Here is a 20,284-nt window from a genome sequence, read left to right as displayed (position 1 = left end):
ATAGGTTTCATTTCAGCTTCCAGCAGCTTCCATGAAAGGCTTTAGTTTCAACTATTCATCAACTATTGTTTGCATTCTATACTTTTATTACCAAATGCTAAATACAAATCAGTTAAATCCACTCCAAACTAGAGATGGGTTCCGCGGATCGCACCCACGGTTCCGCTCCGGTTCCGGCAAGTATGATACCGATTCCGATTCCAGAGAGAAGGAATCGCTAGTTCCACCGGAATCGTCCGGAATCGTCCGGAATCGTCGGAATCGTCCGGAATCGTCGGAATCGTCGGAATCGTCCGGAATCGTCTGGAATCGTCTGGAATCGTGCGGAATCGTCGTAATCGTCCGGAATCGTCGGAACAGTCGGAATTGACCGGAATTGGCTGGAATCGCCCGGAATCGACCGGAATCGTCCGGAATCGTGCGGAACCGTAGTTAATCGATAGTAGTGAATAGTAGAGCCGATTCCGGTCGATTCCGACTGTTCCGACGATTCCAGACGATTCAAGTTCACGTTCCGGCCGCCGCGCATATGTCAATGCTGTCTGTCGTACATTTAAGCCAGGAATGTCGCGCACTGAGTTCCTCAATATCGTTCGATATGGACGCTAGCATCTTGTGTTACTGTTTGTTTCTATTTGTATTAGGTTATGCACTGAATAAATGACATGAAATGAAATGGAATTCCGACGATTCCAGACGATTCCGGGCGATTCCGGGCGATTCCGGACGATTCCGGGCGATTCCGGGCGATTCCGGGCGTTTCCGAGCGATTCCGGGCGATTCCGGGCGATTCCGACGATTCCAGACGATTCCGGACGATTCCGGGCGGTTCCGGCTGGTCGGATTGAACCTACCCTTCGGAACTGGGTCCGTAATTTGTTGGAATCGTCCGGACCCAGTTCCGCTTTTTTGTGCGTTTTGCCCAACTCTACTCCAAACCACTCAGTATACAGTTTATTCCATTTTATAGTTTAAAAAATAACATGTCTTATTCGACTTGCTTCAAAGGAAAAGAATGTTTTCAAATTGCGTTCGCATCGTTTCTCATCAACTTCGAAGGAAAGCCATGCTCAACTACGCTGCTCCGGTGGCCAAAGATTAGGAAAATGCCACACAGCGCGCACCAATACGGATCGAATGCCACTCACGGTTAAGACGAATCGAGTCGAATAAATCACGTTTTTCTATTATCCTGTCATGTTTGCATTTGGGCTTGCCGCTCGATTGCATTCAAAATCACCTGTCACCCGGTCCTTCTCCGTTGGGATGGATTTGAGAATCTGAACGAACAAAAAAAAAAAAGAACCAGGTCACCGAGACACCGAGCGAACGAGACGCAGCACCAGTTTAAGGCCACACAACACCTTCCTTCTTCACAATACGCAAACACACGTGACTCTTCTACAGCGAGGGTTGCATTAGAGCGACATTGTAGCGTCAAGTTGGGATGGTTTCCACTGAAGCCTTATACTTTGTTTTCGTGGAAAATTCAAGAGAGAAAAATTAGATCGATTATCCTCAGCACAGGGCTAGGTTATTTTCAAGGAATAGAAGGCAAACCAAAAAAAAAAACTAGATGCTTTTTTGATATGCAAACGATGGAATAATGACGGATTAGGAAACTCCAGGAACTTTGCCTGCCTTCTCTGACAATGAACAGGGCCCCCCCTTTCAGTCCAAGGATTGTTTCATTGTAACTTTTTCTCTCTTGTCACTGCCAAACAATTGGATACGAAAGTTTGCCATTTAGATGGGGCGTAAAAAGATTGCAAACATTCGTACTGAAAACCACGAAAAGCAGTACGAAATCGCGGGCGAAGGGCTTTGCAGGGATGTGCTACATCCTGCCCGTACCAGAGCAGCACAAATCTGGAACATGATAAGCCGCATCCTTACACAATGGGACCCGGGTAGCAAACCGCAGCCCCCGAACACTGACACTGGAAATGGACATAAAAATGTCCGACGTCGTCCAGGAATTGGAAGGAAATCCGATAAACGACAGCGAATCTTATTAAAGTTTTCAACTAGCTCCAAAACATGACCCGGTCAGACGCATCCGGACGATGATGTGAACCGGGGGGGAAAGTGTGCGCGAAGGGATGGTAAGGACCGTGGTCGGATGGTGGCTGAAACAAATGAGGTTGCATAAATATTTTGCCTTCTTAGCTTGCCACGTTCCAGCTCGAGTGTGGTTAGGAAAGGGAAGACATTGTACCAAAACGGGGAGAAGCGCACAACAAATAAAAAACAGAGGAATTTTCCTACTACCCGCATAGAAGTTGTGTTGGTGGTTTCTTCTTATCCGAATGGCTAACCACAAGAAAGGAAAGAATGAAAAAAAAAAAAAATACACGGAGAGAGCCACTAACCAACCTTACGTTACAAACGATCCCCGATCCCCTGGCCACCATATTCGGGCGGCCACAAATTTCCGGTTTCTATGTCGAAAGAATTCATTGGCATGAGATTACGGTTTGGCTGTGGGAATTTAATTACACGCCAGAGTTGGGAACCGCATTCCTATCGCAGCATCAGTGAGTTTTTCTTCCCCGTGTGTTCCCCGTTGTGCTCCAGGAAAATGTGCACACACACACACACACACCAGTGAGTAAAGTTTAAGAGGCATATCTCATTAAATAAAAACTGCTACGCTGCTTGGAGATTGGTATGATATGATGTGAGGCAAACGGACAGTAATGTCAATGCCGTGCCAAGCCGTCCTTCGGTAAGTGTATTTAAGCACAATAAAGCGATTTCGGGAGCATCTTGTTTTATTATTATGGCTCTTTTTAACGTACCTTATGGTCCTTTCGTTTCGTTCGGTTGTCCTTTTGCCGACACATCGAAAGTAAGTCCATTCAATGTTTTAGCATTCATTTTTAATGGCCTAACGGAATTTCGCAGTCTATTTGCTGCTACGGTTGCGTTTGCGCATCTCAGGGGTGGAATTAACTTTTCAACACTCAAATAGAGCTCCTTTCGGCCGTCGGTGGGTGCAAACAATTTCTGTTGTTAGGAATTTATTTCAAGGACACACAATTTAGTGTAAGTAATGTACAGTGAGATATGTTTTCATTTATTCTACTTCAACAAAACACGACACGATTTATTTTAAGTTTTGAGTATTAGGTTAACAATAGGCTTATTAAATCCTAGAACAGATAACTTTAATAATAGCAATAACGTAGCACAGCAATGCACAAAACACTACGTATACATTATAAAATAATTTAAAACAACAGAAGCTCACACTAAACCGTGAACAACCACAAAAAGTACATATTATGTGGAATACGACAGCATCATTCCAAATGGTTTGCTGTTGATGCTATCAGAATACAATTTGTCATCCGCTCTGTGCCGTAAACAATTTTGATAACGCCAAACTTAACCCTTCCACCTTCTACTGCCACGGCAGCCGAAACAATACGCTGACAATACTTTCCAGCCATCCTCCACCCTGCGATGGAAGTGTTTAATTCAATTAAATTTCAAATACTTTCGATAACCCAAAACGCGCTAGTGCGAGGAATCGACAATAAGCGGAACGAAAGTGCTAGGAAAGAAAGCGTTTCCCTGCGCTCATCTAAAAATCGGACCAAACAACACAAGAAATTGGATGGAAGCACCGAAAACTAGGAAAAGAACCTCCCTTCATTCTGCTTCAACCGCTCTCAACTCTTCGATAGAGAGCTGCACGGCATAGTGGGATAAAAAACTGTCCGGTCTAACAAGATTCGTTTGCTTCAAAAGCATTCGCTGAATTGGACATCAAATCGACGTTTAATTGAAAAACTCCCCCTACCTTCTCTCTGGCTTTCTCTTTCTCCTGTTTGGAGAAAGTATTTTAATATCAGTTTTTAAAATTCACAACAAATTAATTGTACCTTCTGTTTGGTTTTCCGGCGCTTGCCAGCGAACGGCGGGGAGATAGAAGCGCGATGCTTTGTCGTGACGGATCTTCCGGTTCGGTGCATTCAGATCGGCTGCTGCTACCGCGGAGAAGGCTGTGTTGTGTAATGTAATAAAAGCCAAAACTGGGAAAAATGATGTGAAAACGGAGGGCCTGGTTCTGGATTATGAGGTGAATACTAATTTCAAGCAATGACAGGCACGTAATTAACCTACTTTACTGCCTGGCGTTGCGGAGTGTTGCTGTTAAAGAGCACATAGCCCTCTCCCACCGTACTGTGTGTGAGTGTGGATAAGAAAGTCCCTGTAGTCTTTTTGGCCGATTGTTCCAGGGCTGCGTATCAGGGTGACTCTGCGCGGAAGGTGGCGAGTGGTTCCTTTCAATTGAAGGCACGTGCTGCCTAGCACTGCAAACGGTTACGAGTCGTTTGAATCAGCTATCGCTTTATTTTCTGCGCTGGGCAGGGGGAGATGCTGTATCTTGTTAGGATCTATTCAATTCACAAATAAACAGCAGCTGGTTGGTGTGGCTAGTTTCAACATGCGTTCAAACAACTTTTTTTTTTAGAAATTTTTTAGAAAAGAGCATTTAATGTACATTAAGCTTACAAAAAAAGGAATTCAATGTAAAGAGACTTTAATTACAACACCCACTGAGGTCGCCCCATGTCGTCAATATCCTAAAAACAATAAAAAAGGTTTGCATTTGCTACATGACATTTTAATTATGCCATCAATTGCACTGCACGGTACCATCATCAATTGCGATGCAGTTCGTCCTCCCCGCTGGAATCGCAAACATTTAAATCTCCCCGTTTGATTGCATGCAATTGAGCGTAATCAAGCATTACAAGACCGTAATAAAATGGCTTAGGATACAATTATACGGCATATTGTAGACTCGCAAAGCAACGGGGCAATATTCTAGTAGACTCCTCTCGCAGCAATCGATACAAATTTACACAGCCCTTCCCCCCGATCGTTATGCAAAGCTGGCTTATTCCCTTTTTTTTCAATGTCGATACATAAATTGTATTTGTGTATATAAATCATAATCGTAGCGGGAAAAGCTGCCAATTGCGCGGATTGTACTGCCCCATCTGAGGGTGTTTATTATGATGTTGATTTTTCCGACCAATACATTCATAATTTCATATGTTTGAGCCTATGCGGAAAGAGCATGTTGTCGTGGGGGAGATTTATCGAGCGTTAAACGTTGATTATAATAAACGGTTGCCCATGCAGGACGGTGTAGGATGACCGGAATATGTTCAGCTCGTTCGGCTTAAACCTTGCACTTGAAAGATCTTGAAGTGAATTATTTTTGCGTTTTATTTTACCTTCATATCTGACGCAGAAGAACAATCCAACAAACACTTCACGATGGAACACACAGTCACTGACATTGTCGAGCAAGACGTGTCTCCTAGAAATGGACTCGAGCTTAGGTACGGCAGCGAGACCGAGCCACCTTGTGCTTCCGGTCGTTTAGCTATCTGTAAATGATGTTTACAGATCTAATCATCATCCCACCAACCGCTACTGACAAGCAGCACACAATGGATATTCACCAATCCCTCGCCGAATCCTTGCGCTGAAGAGCTCTTAGCATAAAAGCCGAGAGTCCAGGCGCACGCTTCGAGATTGCGTCGGTCCGAGTTCTGGGGTTCACTAATTAGAATGTCCGGGATCAAATCTGTCACCCCAAGCCGAAGGGTCGAAGTTGAAGGCGACCAACCACCGGCACCGATGGGAGGGAGAAAAAGGGTGCCTCCTTTCATGCGAATTCAAACAAATCCGTGCGCGTCACAGCTCCGCGCGCGTATGCAAATAGAGCCGCTTCACTTCCGCCGATACGGTATTTATTTGATTTGTTTACTTTGAACCACAAATTTTCAAAGATTGTTTTTGCCCGCGCCCCAGCGATGATGGCCGGGGTTGGGTGGTGGCGAGTAAGCGGCAGCACGGCTCAGCTTAGCAATGTTTGCTTACGCGTAACTTTAGAACCGTATAATCAGGCGACGAACCCTCCCATCTACCACCAGCGGGGAGATAGATATGGGATGATGACTTCTTTCATGACAGGGCGGCACCACTGTCACCAACTGTACTCGATGCCAGCGTACGAGGACACACAGGGGGGAGCTATATTGTTGAATAATTATCATTCTACAGCTATATCTCGGGCGAGAATGTTGTGTATTTTCTACCGCCAACCTGTCTGGAGATGATGGATGGAAATTCGGATCACGTAGGTTAAAGATTCGCAAAATTTTGGGCGTTGTTTGAGTGTGAGAATGATTTAGTATGCAAATTTTATCTCTCTTTGAATTGTCTCAAGGAAGAGCTAATGAGCGCATTACCCTCATTGGAGGAATAGAAGAGAGGAGAGAAAGTGGAGGAGAAATGCAGCTAACGATAGGGATTTAATTTAATTTGTTTGTTTATATTTACGCTAATTATAGCATACGCATTGTTTTGCGGTACAAAACATTACCTTTGAAGAGTAATTCAATATTGTTTTGTTGAGGAATGTTGGTATGGCGGGAAAAGTTGTTGTTGTTCCTTGTGTTTGTATGATACAAATACATTTTAGATTTTTTTTTCAACTTTTGTTACAATTTTAGCAAAAAAAAAAAATGTTTAATAATTACATTGAAATAGATTTGGTAGAAGAACCATCGAACATAATACAACTGCATAATCATTTATCTTCCCACCGGTGTAACAACCTTTCTTTTGTGTTCCTACAACAATGCCCACCAACCACACCGACGGACCATTCAAAATGCATGGTTTTATACGACTTATCGATTAAAGTTTATCTCCCGAAGCGTTTATCTGCAAGTGATTTGTGACACAGGTGGCAATATGCTGTTCTAGCTGTTATCCCCCCTAGTCGAGTGTCCCAAAACTGATCAAACCCGGTCGCTAATGCCGCTCCGTCCAATTATTAGTGGCGCTGCTGCTTGCAAATGCAAATACGGCCGGCTTGCCTAAACAAAGCGTAAGCGAGAGAGTGAGTGAGTGATATAATCAAAATTATGATAATTACATTATCCTACCAAAATGTGAGCGTCGAAAGTTCGACGTACGCGTTGGAAAGACCAAGGCACCGCAGAAGGCGACGCGGAGCGATGTAAAGGTAGATGAAATATCGAAACTCACACCTCACCGATTCCCCAAAGATACACACACACACACACACACACACACCGGAATGTCCCTCCGGTAGATGACACTTTCGATGATGACATTTACCGGGTTTACTTTCCCTGTGTAGCGTCTACCCCCCCCCTTCGTTTACTGGTTGTGAAATGTACAATTTAATTACTAAATGCTGCCATCATTCCCGCTTCACGCCAGACCCGCCGCAAGTGAAGCGTATGCGGCCGCCCGAGCACACTACTCTGTGCCCGAAATGTGGCCGATGTTCGTTGTACACTGTACACTACTTGTGGTACGTGTAAGCATCCTCTCGTCCAAGCAGTTGTCCGTACCGTGACCGACCGGAGGAAAACTTTTCCGTTCCATAAAACACTAAAGTTTAATGGTGCGTCAAATTTAACTTTTTGGAAGGAAAATATCAAGTTGAAGCATCGCTTCACCCTCTCCGTCGCACCGATTGGAAAGCTTTCAGTAGAGAAACCGACACTGCGAGGTGCTGGTCGGAGGAAATGGACAACAATTTAGTAAGGCTCAAAAACCCCGAAGGCCCACTGCTCTCAGGTGTGCCAGTCGTCTGTGTAGTCTTCTGGGCTTCAAAACCGATTGACGGACGCTGCAGAGGGAAGGAGAGTATGAATCGATTTTGACTCTTTTTTTTCTCTCTCTGAACTATGCCACAGTGCGAAGGTTCAGTGAGTTTTATCATCGTTTGTGCTGCTGGGCGGTTTACTTTTCCCAAACGCATCGCCCACGGAGGGTGGAGGGGATTTCATCAAATTAATGTTGTTATTTATTTTTTGATCCTTTTTGTTTTTGTTTTGGAGCGCCAAAACTGTTTTGTTTTCTAAAAAAAGATACTGTTTTTGCGATCCTATGGCTGAACTAGATAATCGCTCGATAGAGCCTATTACTACCGAAATCCTTTAATCCGGGTGTTTCGTCCCATTATGGTTAGTTAAATGGTTCAATCAACTAATCAGCCCTGCCAGTCCTCCTCTTCCCAACAAGCAAAGCATCCCATTCCATCCCCCATATTGGTGATGCAAACTCTAATTAGGCTCCAATCCAATCGAAACTTCATGGTGATTAGAGGAGGAAAACCCCCTGAGCTGAGTAAAACAAAAATACCCATTGAATGCATGCAGGAAACCAAATAACAGCACCATGTGGTGTACAGTAAGCCTTTCGGGAGAGAGAAAATGTGTGTGTGTGCCTTTAATAACGGTTGGAGCGTTTAAGGAAATTGAAGCTTACATGTATGTTCTGGGAAAAGCCAATTATGGTTAGTGTTTTTGTGGTGCACACCATAGAGCACACTCTGTCCTTTCCTTGGTCACCTTTCTGGTAAACGTGTTTCAAGTGTTGGTAGTTTTAAAACCATATTAAATGCACCATCATTAGAAGCACAATTTAATTTTCCTCTATTCAAAGCCGTCTATTAAAAATGTTTTAACACAAAGTTAAGCTCAGAAAACATGACAATTAATTAATAAAACTCTGCAAAACAATGCCCTTTTTGCCTCTTTTCCTATGAGAAAAGATGCTGCACCAAGTGCTACACCGCAAGGACACAGTCAATTAAAGCTGAGAGTAGCAACAGTTTCTCAGCTTTTTGTTTCTCTTCAGTTGCTTGCTTCCGTCCATCCACTCCAGCGTTTGAACGAATACATTTATCATGTCCAGCCAGTTGCGCTCTGTGCAACGTTTGCCCAGCCCAGGCCCGGACCCGAGCCGGCTTGTTGTCGCTCGCACACAGAACAGTGAGCAGAGGACAAAAACACAACGACAACCGGAAAAGCCACTGATAAACATTCCCACAACTTGCGAACGGGTTGATTGTTTTCGGCTGTGCAATTCAAATACCGAATGCTCCCAGCTCCTTCCCCCCCTGGACACACAAACACGAGCAGTTCCTCCCCAGTGTACAAATAGTGTGCGCTATCGTAGGCGACACAGGGCGACACAGAGCGACACAAAGGAACAGAAATTGTTTCTTACTGTGTGACAATTTCATTGCGCTCAGGCACAACCCCGACGATGCTGTGGGAAGCGATCCGTTCGAAGCTTGCACGAAGCACCAAATGCCGCCCTCGAAAATGGTGCACAAACCATTCCACAAACCTTTGGCAATAAGTCAAGTGAATTTATGTGCAATTGCAATGTGAAGTCTCTAACACCACCTATAGATACAGCGCCCACACACACACACACACACCGATCGACAGATTGAAAGTGTCATGTTGGGTTGTGGACTGGCCGGGTCGAGAGGAGAGGATTTTTTGTAGCGCTACCGAATTCCGGTTTCCGGTTTGTCAATTTTCCCATCCACACAGCATCGCTGGCAAGAGGTGCTGCCTACGCCTTCTTCTCGTATGCCGATTTTTGTGCAACAGTGGTGCCGTTCTAAGGGAAAGTTCACTTTCTTACACTTTTACTCCAACATGCCACCGTTATGCACACAGCGTATGTGCAGCGAGTCTATGTTTAACACAAAGCCGTGCCACGAAGAGAGTAGTGCCAGTTATTTCAAACCCGGCTGTGAAGATGACTTGAAGTGACATGGTTCCAATGGCGGCGGGTCCAGGAATGAGCACGATTGAAAGTCACAAGCCAGCCAAGGGAATAACTTTTGCCTTTTTATGTCGCCATTCGTACACACCAATGCAAACGGGGTAAGACGGGGTAGCCCTTTGTGCCGCCTCATGTATTGTGTACGGTGTAGGTAGGATGTTGGCTGTGTGTACGTAGGATTGTATTGCGACGAGCCCGAAACAAAGTCGTACTTGAACCAAATCGGACCAAGCGGACGATGCCCCCCACACCATACGAAAACGAAGAAAGATAACATGGAAAGAGAAGGAGAGAGATAGAAAAAGAGAAGGAGAGAAAAAAAACAACCGATCCAACCACTGTGCACATTCAAACACGAAGCGGACGGAGCTTTCAAAAGACATTCGGCGCGGAAATGGGGCAGAATGATTGCAAATATGTACCGAGCGGATTTGCCGACAAATCGCCGTCGGTGTCGGTGACTTATATATTTTTTTTCCTCCCTCCATTTCCATCCCTCTCGCACCCACCCTTGGCGAAAGCGTTTCGGGAAGCGGGTTAAACATCGTACAATTGTAGCGCGTCTTTTGTACTTCCACTTTTGGTGTGGCTGTACCGCGCCGTTTGCCTTTTGTGCGGGACGGGTTTTGGTTTGGGATCGTTTAAAGTTAGTACTTTTTTAAAGTTGTCAACCATCATCGGTTGAACAATGGAAAGTAAAACTGTTTGAAGTGAGGATTGTCAAAAAAAAAGAAGAAAAGAACTTTTAGTCTACTGTTTGGACGGAATGGTAAAGCGGGGAAATACTGTTTAATAGTGTATAAGAAACAGCGCTGCGTTAAGACACCAGGCGACTCCATCGGTTTGCATACTTGCAGGCGCAATTTTCACTTTGAACGGATTTTATTGCTTTTTGAGAGTATTCTTAGAGTACTATACTTTCAGGAAATTGATTATGTTAAATTAATATTAATCATAGTTCAATATTTCATGTTTCTTGTTTTTTACAGGGTTTCCCACGATTTATTGGTTGGTTCCCATCATTTTTTGGATGCTTACCATATTTTGTGTGTGTTTCCACGAATTTTCCCAGAATTTTTTGGTCCAATTATATTGATATCCAGTAGTTCCTCCTGAATAAAAAAAATTGATATCCAATCGAGCGATACCAATAAATTATGGGAACGAGCCAAAAATCTATGAGACACGATGAATACATGGTGAGGCGGAACAAAAAATCCTCTAATTGAAGAGGTAAGAGTACAATCAAAAGCACTCAATGCGGTACAGTGTATGTTTTGTTCATTCTAATGAGCACGTAATTAACAAACGACAGTTTGAATGCTATTGAATGATGATTTAACACAAAAATTCCATTAAAATCCAATACCCACACGCGCCAGCCTTTGACGAGAGCAATGAAAAAATGGGAGGAAGCAACAGCATCTGGTCCCAGTTTGTCGACAAACCCCACACCTTGTTTGTTTCGAAAGCATAATTGCTCCCCCGTCCGGAAATGCATCTTATTCCCCGGGGGCCGCCGCTACCGCTACCGGCCGTGGATTGAAATTATCTGCGTGAAAGTTTGCAAACCAGCCAAGTTGCATCATCACCACTGCAAGGCGTTACTGCGAAGCACCGACGCGCAGCCCGGGCTGGAGAAAGTTTCCCCATCTAAGCTCGCCCAAACGCCCCGAGCCAGCAAAAGGGCGGTGCAAGTGTGGGGGGGAAGGAGGGAAGGGGGGGGGGAGGGGTGCAAAGTAGGATGGAAAGTTTATGCTAGCTGTATCTCTATTAAACAATGCTGTTGCGGTGTTGCAGCACACGTACCGCAAACATATATTTGGTGCAAACTCCTTCCTTCCGCATCACGGCAGGAGCAAAGCATTATGCGAAAAGGGAAGATTTACACACAACGCTTTGCCGTGCTAGAAAAGGAACGGGGGGGGGGGGGCACAAACACACTGCTCTACTGCTGCTGCTGCTGCTCAACTATGCGACATGTTTGAGGTGAATTTAATTTTCCTCACCATCGCCACCCAGCAAAGGGCCAAGTTCATTTTGGGAGGGCAAAGTGTAAGTTTACCATTGCAATTTGCGGGTCAAAGGAAGTGTTACCGTTTGCCAAAGGGCAAAGCCCACCCGCTCAACGTTAAAGAAGAAGAACAGGTGCCGGACAATGGTACGGTGTACAAACATTTTCTCGAAATGTTTAGCAAGAAAGCCCACCGACCCACGACCGGAAGGCGGCAGGCAAACAGCACATGCACAGGGCCGGCGGAAGTGTTGTTTAGAGTTTGTTTGCACGCGTCCTGTTTGAGCAGCGCAGTGGAAGGAGAAGAGCGTGTGTGTGCGTCACCCGTTTAATGGTGCCATTTTATGCAACGGTTTGTTACGACGTCTAGACACGATTAGTTTAAAGTGACACTTTAAAGATAAGTTGTACCTCAAGCGCACACAAATAATGTATTGTAGTGTTGTGACAAAACAATATTGCTTTATTTAATTACCTACAGTAAAGCTCTTTATTTTGGCAGCAGTTTCCTTGCTAGGTCACTCCCAACTCCTTGATTCACTTGATTGCCTTCATTACTTGACTCCTAGTTTAATGAAGATGAGGGAAAAAAACCCCACGGCATTTCCCCTGTCATTATTTACAGCAGAGGGAACGCTTCCGCTTTCATATTCGCTTACCACCTGGGGTTTGCATTCCAGCAGGAGAAGGTGTGCAAGTTCAAAAAGGGACACCACTCGGCGGGAAGTCGGAACAATCCGTCGTCTGTGCCGGAAATTGTGTGCGCCAGCCAGCGCTCGCTCGTTCGGTCGCTGTCATCGTCATCCCGAAAACTTCAAACCGCGCGCGCGCCTCTAGCACACAGTGGGAAGGACGAATCTAATTATAATCCTCTCCAGCTCGGTTTGGGGCCAACACAGCAATGTGAAGAGAAAAAAACGACAAACAAACAGCATGCTGATAACCAATTTCAACGCAGCATCGGTCAAGATGTCCCGAAATGTAATAATGATACGCCAAGTGAAAGGACCAAAAAAAAGGAAACTCTTCATACATTCTGTCAGGATGGATTACCCGCCACTGGCCACTGAACGAGCGAGAGAGTACCTAACGATGGTCTCCCCCCAAAAAAATGGACACTTCTTTCTATGCGTTTAGAGCCCATTTTTTGTTCGTGTTTTTTGCTGCACTTGGATCAAAATGAAACTAGGAGCTGTGGGAAAGGCCAGGAAATTGGACGCAAAAAAGTAGGACAAGGGAAAATTTAATTACCCATCCGTAGGAAGCATGACACATGTCATGAAGCCGGAAAAGGATGACAAGCGCCGCTGTTGTGTCCTTTCATAAATATTCATTCACATTGAAGATTGGACTTTCATTGCCATCATTCAATATGGTAAGCGGGTGATTCGCAACACACAAAAAAGGTGGCATTGTATCGCATAAAGTCCCTCCGCAATTTTATAATCATAAACATCAGGGGTTTGTAAATTCATGCACACGCTATTAACAGCCCAAAACGGTAGGAATGTGTTAAACGAAGACACGTGCTGGCGTGCAGAGCATCCAGAGTGTGTGCAATAAATTGAAGCGTCATGCACACACAGCACACAGCAGACAGCTCCGGAAAAAGGGAATGTGTGAAGCTTTACGACTTCAATTATAGCGCAGTCACCGTCTGCCAGATTAATCGCTGTTACTAAACGGCGTGCGAGTTAACGGCAATGCTGTCGCCAATAAAATGTTGCCTCTTTATAGACCACACGCTGGTATGGTCGGTGCACACACGGTGCATCTTAAGTCACTTTTTATAGAGGACGTACGAATGAATATGTCATGTGGCACATGTAACTAGCTTAAAGGAACTGAAACTTCTTCTAACAACTTGATTGACATTTTTCTAACCATGTTTACTTCCTAACCATATTTCCCCTTCTACTGCCTACAACGTGCAACGTATACAGGAAAAGAAGAAAGAAAAAGGCCTTCCCGCCCCCCACAAAGTGCTCAAATAATGTCATCACGACAAACTGGCGCACCCACACCCTCCCCCTACACTGATCTAATCATTCTAATTAAATGCTGCTCCAACTTGGGTCATCTGGCGACTGTTTGTGGGCTTTTTTGTCTGTACTGTGGTGCTGCGGTTGTAATAACCTGATGTCACCAAAATGTCTACTTCGGAACACCACCCCACGTGACACCAAAGCCGGAAAGTGTTCCTTCCGGGTTATCCTTCCGCCCCAATCCAACTAAAGTTAGCATTAGAAGTCTGTCTTAGTCCTCCACCATCTAAAAGGCCGATTGGGTGACTTGGGGGGCGAAAGTGACTTTTTTCCTCAGCGTCGTGTCGTGCCGGGTGCTGTTTGGGGAATTACTGTAGGCATTCTTCGCGCCAATCGAACTTTCGTTGTGGGGGGAGGGGGGGGGGGGAGGGAAGAGTTTCGCTACGGTTGAAGAAACTTTCGCCCCGTCTGGATTGAATGCCGTCCCGTGGAATGAGGTGCGATTCGTTCAGGAGGAAGATTCAACATGACACCGAACCGACTTTTCCGACATTCCGACCATTCCAGAGTGTTTTTTTTTTGTTGGCGGAAGAAGGAAACATAGGACAGAGACTCACAGAGACTTCGTTTGTTTCGAACGCACAAGCAACATATCCGCTGAGCATTCAACAGCAGCAACAAACCCCGAAATGTTGCTCACTGCTGCGGGAGGGGAACAACAAAACTGCATGTGTTTTCTTCCCCATCTCATCTCACCTCACTTCAAATCTATCAAGCAAGATTTCAAGGATATGGGACGTTGGCCGTGGGTGCCAGGCTGGCTCCACTATTCACCAAACACAGGCCCCACCCTAAAAAAAAACGAAGTTACCCCCAGACGACGCTCTGGAGTGTTTCTAATGTTTTTCTTTTCCCTTAACACGGAGTGGTTCGAAACCCCCGGGGGCGAAGGGGTAACGAGATTACGGCTCACTGTCTTGCCCCGGCTGGGTTTTTGGGTAATGGAGAGGAAGTTTTATCCCTAATTGGATTTCTTATTCAATGTGCAATGCGAAGAGCACGAGCGGGGGAACTTCAGTGGCGGAAACTGCGGAACGAGAGAAGGAATGCACGCACCGAAGAATGGAAATGTGGTTTGGTAGCAGAGGCCCAAAACTGGCTGACAGCAGCCAACAGTGTGCGTCGCAGTTTGGGGCTGCCTTTAACCAGATTCATGCATTCGTTTCGTAGTACTCAACAAGCATCCTTCCTTGCCATCGAAGAACGTCTTCAAATGAACAACCTATTAAAGGTTCGGCCGGGTAAGTGTGTGTTTTCCTTCCTGCGTTCGTGCTGGCTTCAGCTCCCTTTGATGAAACCCTAAGTGCATCATGATGTGCCCTTCGCACGCCCTCGGTCTATTTAGTGTCGAGCTGGATGGGTTGGTGTAAAGTAAATAAAAGTTGTTCCCGCTCGCCCCAGTTTTTACCCAAAATATGAGAAGCACTCCTCTCGAAGAGGTGGTTTTATCAGGAGTCTTTCCTGCCAAACTTTGTCCACTTTACGGTTGGGTGAACTTTCTTGCACAAACCCGCATTCACTGTCGCAAAAACAAAAATCAGACACACACTTTTAAACCCACATAACCCACTGCAAAGTTTTGTAACGTTTTGATCCATTACATGACTTGTGAACGGTGTGCGGTGTTGTGTGTGGTGCCTACTCCCGAGAGCCACCTTTACGGCGCATCCCGTACGGATTAGGGCCAAAGAGCTCTACGGGGCCTACGTTTCAGTCATCTATCTGCTGCGTAGAGCTAAACTACACAGCTTTCTGCTTTCATTAGTCCTCTGCCAGGGGGGGCCGGAGCGTGGTTAAGCTTTCTGGTCACGTCCCCAGTGCTTCAGTGCTGCGACAACGCAGCCTAAACACTCTGCAATGGAAAAGCAAAATCATCTCACGAGAGCCTCACTCACTTTGCCTGACAAGTCTCTGCATGATGGGTCCGCAGCCTCACCCTACCCTAGCGGACAAGCGCAAGGGAACCTTCGGACTGCAACTGTAGCTCCTTTCGGCACACAAAGACGGCATGGATGGAGAAAAAAAAACTGCAAGAGAACCGCTCCAATGCTTGTGGGGGGATAGAATAAATGAATATAAATGACATTTTTATTTCCATCCATCAGGTACTGTGCTGATGGTTTGTTCTAGGAAAAAAGGAGAAACAAAATCCCATAAATCAGATTCATTCACTGAGCCATTGTTACTTGCAGGAAAGTTCAAGAAGGCAGGAAATCCTACCCCACAACCCACAAGAGCCGGCTATCGGCCTATGTACGTTCGATAAAGCAGTGTCCTTTATTTTCCCCCACTTCCCACATTCCAAGCGCTGACCGTCCAGATGGAACCGAATAGCCGGTCTTCTTGTAGGGACAGATTTTCTTAAAGTCATTCAACGATTATTAAAAAGACACACTCCGTGTCGTAAACCATCAGATGAATTTTGATTTTAAAAACGTGATTTTACACGCACCATCAAGCGTGGATAAAGGCCAGTGATTAGAAATTTTCCTATCCCAATCGCACGGCAACGACATTCTTGAAATACTTCCACAGCTTCCGATAGATTATACGCACCCTAATCGGAAAGCAGACGTTCTTTCGCTCCCTCGCTGCTGAATTGTTATTTCCCATGCGCTGGGCAGGGAGCAAAACTTCCGCCAAAACTTTCGCCAAAACCAATCCGGAAGAAATGTAATTAAGACAATGACTTTTTCACACCGCCAGCACACACACCAACGGCGGTGGTGGTGGCGTGGTTGATATGGTTGCGGTTCGTCACGTCCACGAGAGCATCGTGTGCGTCAAGCTTCAACACCAACGGCATGGCGTAAAGTTGGGCCCCAAACCCCACCGCCGTTGGTGTAGTAATGAAATAATTTTTCCAACATCGAAACTTTTCGTCGATACAGCTTCGTGCGGTGGACCACCATTAAAATCGTTTTCGCCCAGATTGGATAGAAGTGGAGAATTGACACACCACCCGGTCAAGATGGCCCACAAAGCATGACAGGCTTCCAACGGGGGGGCGCTTACGGTGTGTGGTGTGTGCGTGACTACTGCCATTATTGGCCCATTTATTGGTCAGCTGGGATGTGACCAACACTTTCGGCAATATTGCATGTTCATGTGCGCTGCCAGATGTGTCCCAAGGCGTGACTGTGGCGTTAAGACGAAAAGCGATACAGAAAAGGGCTGACGGCATGCGAGAGGGGTGCGTTTCGGTGCAAGGAGTCGCATGTGTTATGCGCGTATACAGCAAAGATAGATAGTGTAGTAAGAGAACGACATTCTTTAACAATTAATATAGAACACATCCCAGAAGTCGGCTTCAAAAATAAACCGTTTTTGGCAACGAACTTATCTGTGTTGGATAAACAATCCGAGCCAACGCTTTTCGGCATATCAGACTGATCGAAATTAAAGCTAATTGGTCATAATTATTCGAGTCAATAATCACTTATTATGCATTTCGAGCAAAGAGAACGATGAACTATGCAAAGGGATGAAAAAAAATGAAAATTAATTCACGCAAATGATACACGTATGCTGTTCGGATGTAGTGTACTGCCTGTCGTCAGTGATGAGGAAAATTGACTGATAAATAATTAATTTTACCCTCAACAATGAAAGCAATCAATAAAAAAAAACATAAACGTGGCTTTAGAAGGCCCAAATTACAAATAAATGAAAGTAAACCGAAATTTTATTTTATATTGAAAAATCTCCTAACTATACGAAACAAAAAGCTCGAGTGAATCTAATAAAAACTTAAGGCAATTATGATTACCATAGCATTAAATATGAAATTAATATAAATCAATGTCATCATTGTGGTAAATTTTACACACCGTTTCAAAAATGGTTTCATCTCTTAATTAAAATGAGTCGTTTTCGGCTTGGCTTTAATCACACCTAATTTGATCATCATTACTCGCCGACAAATGTTCGCCTTTGGCGCCAACTAACCAGTTGCTAATAAAGAGTGCAATATCTCGTCGAGTTGTGTGAGTTGAAATAAATTAAATAGGTTGAAATTTCTAACATTTTAGCTGCACGCCATACATTTAAAAAACGAGTTGCTGTGGTCCACAATGTTTACCTGTTCCTTACACTACTGTGGTGTCGAGGGGATCTTAACCTAGCTTACAGGGTTTTCAATGATATTATTGACATGTTCAGCGAGTTGTTGATTCGTTCGGGCATATAATTGACACTTTCAGCGAGATATTGAATTGTTCGTAAGCAGGCGTTGACAAGTTCAGCAATTGTGTAGTGTTGTCATTTGTTTTGTTTACACACTGTGCCGCAGGGTTCAATTTTTCATTCTGAAAAGTCCTAAAAGTAGCTAATAATCATTCTCCAAGCTGTTTAATTCATGAATTAGTTAAAACAAACATATTTTTACGAAAACCGTATGTTTACTTTCTGATGAGAATGATCCAAGCTGCAGTCCAAGGGGTACGAAAGTGACAGCTCTATAGTATCGCCGAACTTGTCAACGCCTGCTTCCGAACAATTCAATATCTCGCTGAAAGTGTCAATTATATGCCCGAACGAATCAACAACTCGCTGAACACGTCAATAATATCATTGAAAACCCTGTATCTACTACCATCACCAAGTTAGCGTGCCATTGGGCGCATAAGACGCTTACCGTAGGTTGCATGCGCCTTCTACCGTCTGTCTGTCTTACACCTCCATGCCGTCGTTCGATTTCTTGCCACTCTTTTGCAGTGCCTTCTCCGCGTCGAGCTTCGGCGTTTCGGTGCGGGTGTGCCATACCAGCACATCCTTGCACCGGTTCGCGAGCGGCTGCATGTCATGTACGATCGTGAGATGGCGCAGGATTTCACTCTCCTGGTAGCCACGTTCGACTTCGTAGCTGAACTGGGCCTGCGGGTTTTCCAACAGCAGATCGGAGCTGATTGCAAACCCGGCCATATCGAGCGGGAACGGACGTTCCGGTTTCCAGGCACTGTTAAACCCAAGCACCAAACCGTCCCGGTTCAGCACGGGCTTCTCTACCATCAGCCCGCCAACCAGACCGACGGGCCAAACGCCAACCTGCCAAGAAAGATAAACAGAACAGCATTATCATATCCATTTTGCTCTACTTGGTACATGTTCTCGTTACCTTGCTCCGTTCAATTGTTGACATTTCTTCAAACAGCTCCGTGCTGTACGTATTATCATCGTCCATAAAGTAAACGATCGAGTGACTGGGGGACTCCGGCTCACCAAGGGCATTATGCTTCAACCGGTTCCGTATCCACTTGAGCGCTTCATTGCGCTGCTCCACGCCACGTGGCTTGAGCCAGTTTGGATCTTTGCCTTGCAGCTTAAAATTGGTCGGTGTTTTGGCAAACAGTTGTACGCTGCGCTCCTGCAAACCGCTTCGCCGGAGCAGATTGGTGACCAGGGTGGACGTTTGCGATGCGTCCTCCACTATCACCCAGAACACGTTTGGCACCAAACGGATGACCTGCGAAAGGCTAAAACGAACAATTGGAAAAAGATTAATTTAGCCACAGAACGTTGAATGAAACAAACAAAGAAGTTCGGCTATAGTGTGAATGTCCGCTCCACAGAGGTTAAAGGCTATGTTGAAATATGTAGCCATGGACGTGATGATACCTTCACCTTATGCCTCTCTGTTTCACATGATGACATACCGTGTTAGTTCGGCCTTCTGCACGGGCCTCGCGTAGGTCGGCGTTACCGCGTAGATCGTTGGACCCTTTCGATTGGGCAGAAAGGCGTCGCGTCCTTGACCAGCTTCCCAAGATTCAGCTCCATCCAGCTTTGACCTTGAGAACTGCTCACTTCCCGTACAGTCCCGGCTGGAACTTAGCGAGTAGATGAACAGGATTCCGACGATGGACAGGAATATTATCACGTGCTTACGACGAAAGCGAACTTCTTGATTCATGATGCTGGTGTAATACGGTTGTACGTTGCCGGTGTGATGACGCTACCCAATGCACACTTCTACGATGCGTTACACGTTCCAGGACGGATGATGGTGTGGAGTGGGGGGTGAGATGAACGATACTCCATGCAAGTAGCTGCCCACGGGGTTTTAATAGGAACTAATCATTTCTCCATTCACAATGCACAGTTGAGCGGTCGCACTACGCGCACAATAGCGTGGACCGAACGGAAGCCGGCCGATTAGCGTTCATTTTAACCAAATTAGGGGATCGTCACACGCACCACCACCACATCAAAATTGGCCTTCGCGACGTTGTTTGTTTACTTCGACCGTGCCGTGACGTTCGCTACGACCCATCTCCAGTGTGGCCAGATTATTTTGTCAGATTTCGGCAGGAGCACTGTTTAACCGCCAACGGTGAAGTTCAAATTTAAATGATTTTCTGTGACGAGCAATTCTTGAAATCCACACAACTCACATTATCTACTTATTATAAACAATTAATTTATTATAAAATTTTAACGGATAAGATTTTGAGTTTAAAACGCTTGTAGCATTTTTCAAGTGCCAGGCAAACAAACGTACATCAGCGCGATAAGTAACAAATGAGGATAGCGATCCTTGAAACAGCATCCCAAGCGCCACAGATTAAGCTGA

The 20,284-nt window shown here is 45.2% G+C and overlaps 2 protein-coding genes across 3 annotated transcripts in view; both read right to left on the bottom strand.

Moving 5' to 3' along the window:
* LOC1273160 (fasciclin-2) overlaps positions 1 to 20,284 on the bottom strand; it is a 172,115-nt gene that overhangs the window by 89,803 nt on the left and 62,028 nt on the right. The window lies entirely within an intron of this gene.
* On the bottom strand, positions 17,370 to 19,967 carry LOC1273161 (galactosylgalactosylxylosylprotein 3-beta-glucuronosyltransferase I). Of its 2 annotated transcripts, none has more exons than XM_061647150.1 (4): positions 19,368 to 19,967; positions 18,830 to 19,187; positions 18,294 to 18,759; positions 17,370 to 17,837 (listed from the first exon to the last, which is right to left on the bottom strand). In XM_061647150.1, the coding sequence occupies exons 1-3, from the start codon at positions 19,622 to 19,624 to the stop codon at positions 18,385 to 18,387; spliced, it is 990 nt and encodes a 329-aa protein (XP_061503134.1). In that variant the 5' UTR covers positions 19,625 to 19,967; the 3' UTR covers positions 17,370 to 17,837; positions 18,294 to 18,384. The 2 variants fall into 2 exon arrangements, with proteins under 2 accessions (XP_061503134.1, XP_312113.6); XM_312113.6 differs by having other exon boundaries at positions 17,370 to 17,841; positions 18,300 to 18,759.

Source organism: Anopheles gambiae, chromosome 2 (genome assembly GCF_943734735.2).
Source record: "Anopheles gambiae chromosome 2, idAnoGambNW_F1_1, whole genome shotgun sequence".
NCBI lineage: Eukaryota > Metazoa > Arthropoda > Insecta > Diptera > Culicidae > Anopheles > Anopheles gambiae.
The sequence above is the reverse complement of the archived record's forward strand: the minus strand, read 5'-3'. Positions and strand labels throughout refer to the sequence as shown.

Excerpts from the sequence above, each read along its gene's own strand:
- LOC1273161 (XM_061647150.1), bottom strand. The coding sequence starts at position 19,624 with ATGAATCAAGAAGTTCGCTTTCGTCGTAAGCACGTGATAATATTCCTG. Across the intron at positions 19,188-19,367 it reads CAGAAGGCCGAACTAACACG|CCTTTCGCAGGTCATCCGTT; the intron begins GTATGTCATCAT and ends TGTTCGTTTTAG. Across the intron at positions 18,760-18,829 it reads CAACAATTGAACGGAGCAAG|GTTGGCGTTTGGCCCGTCGG; the intron begins GTAACGAGAACA and ends CTTTCTTGGCAG.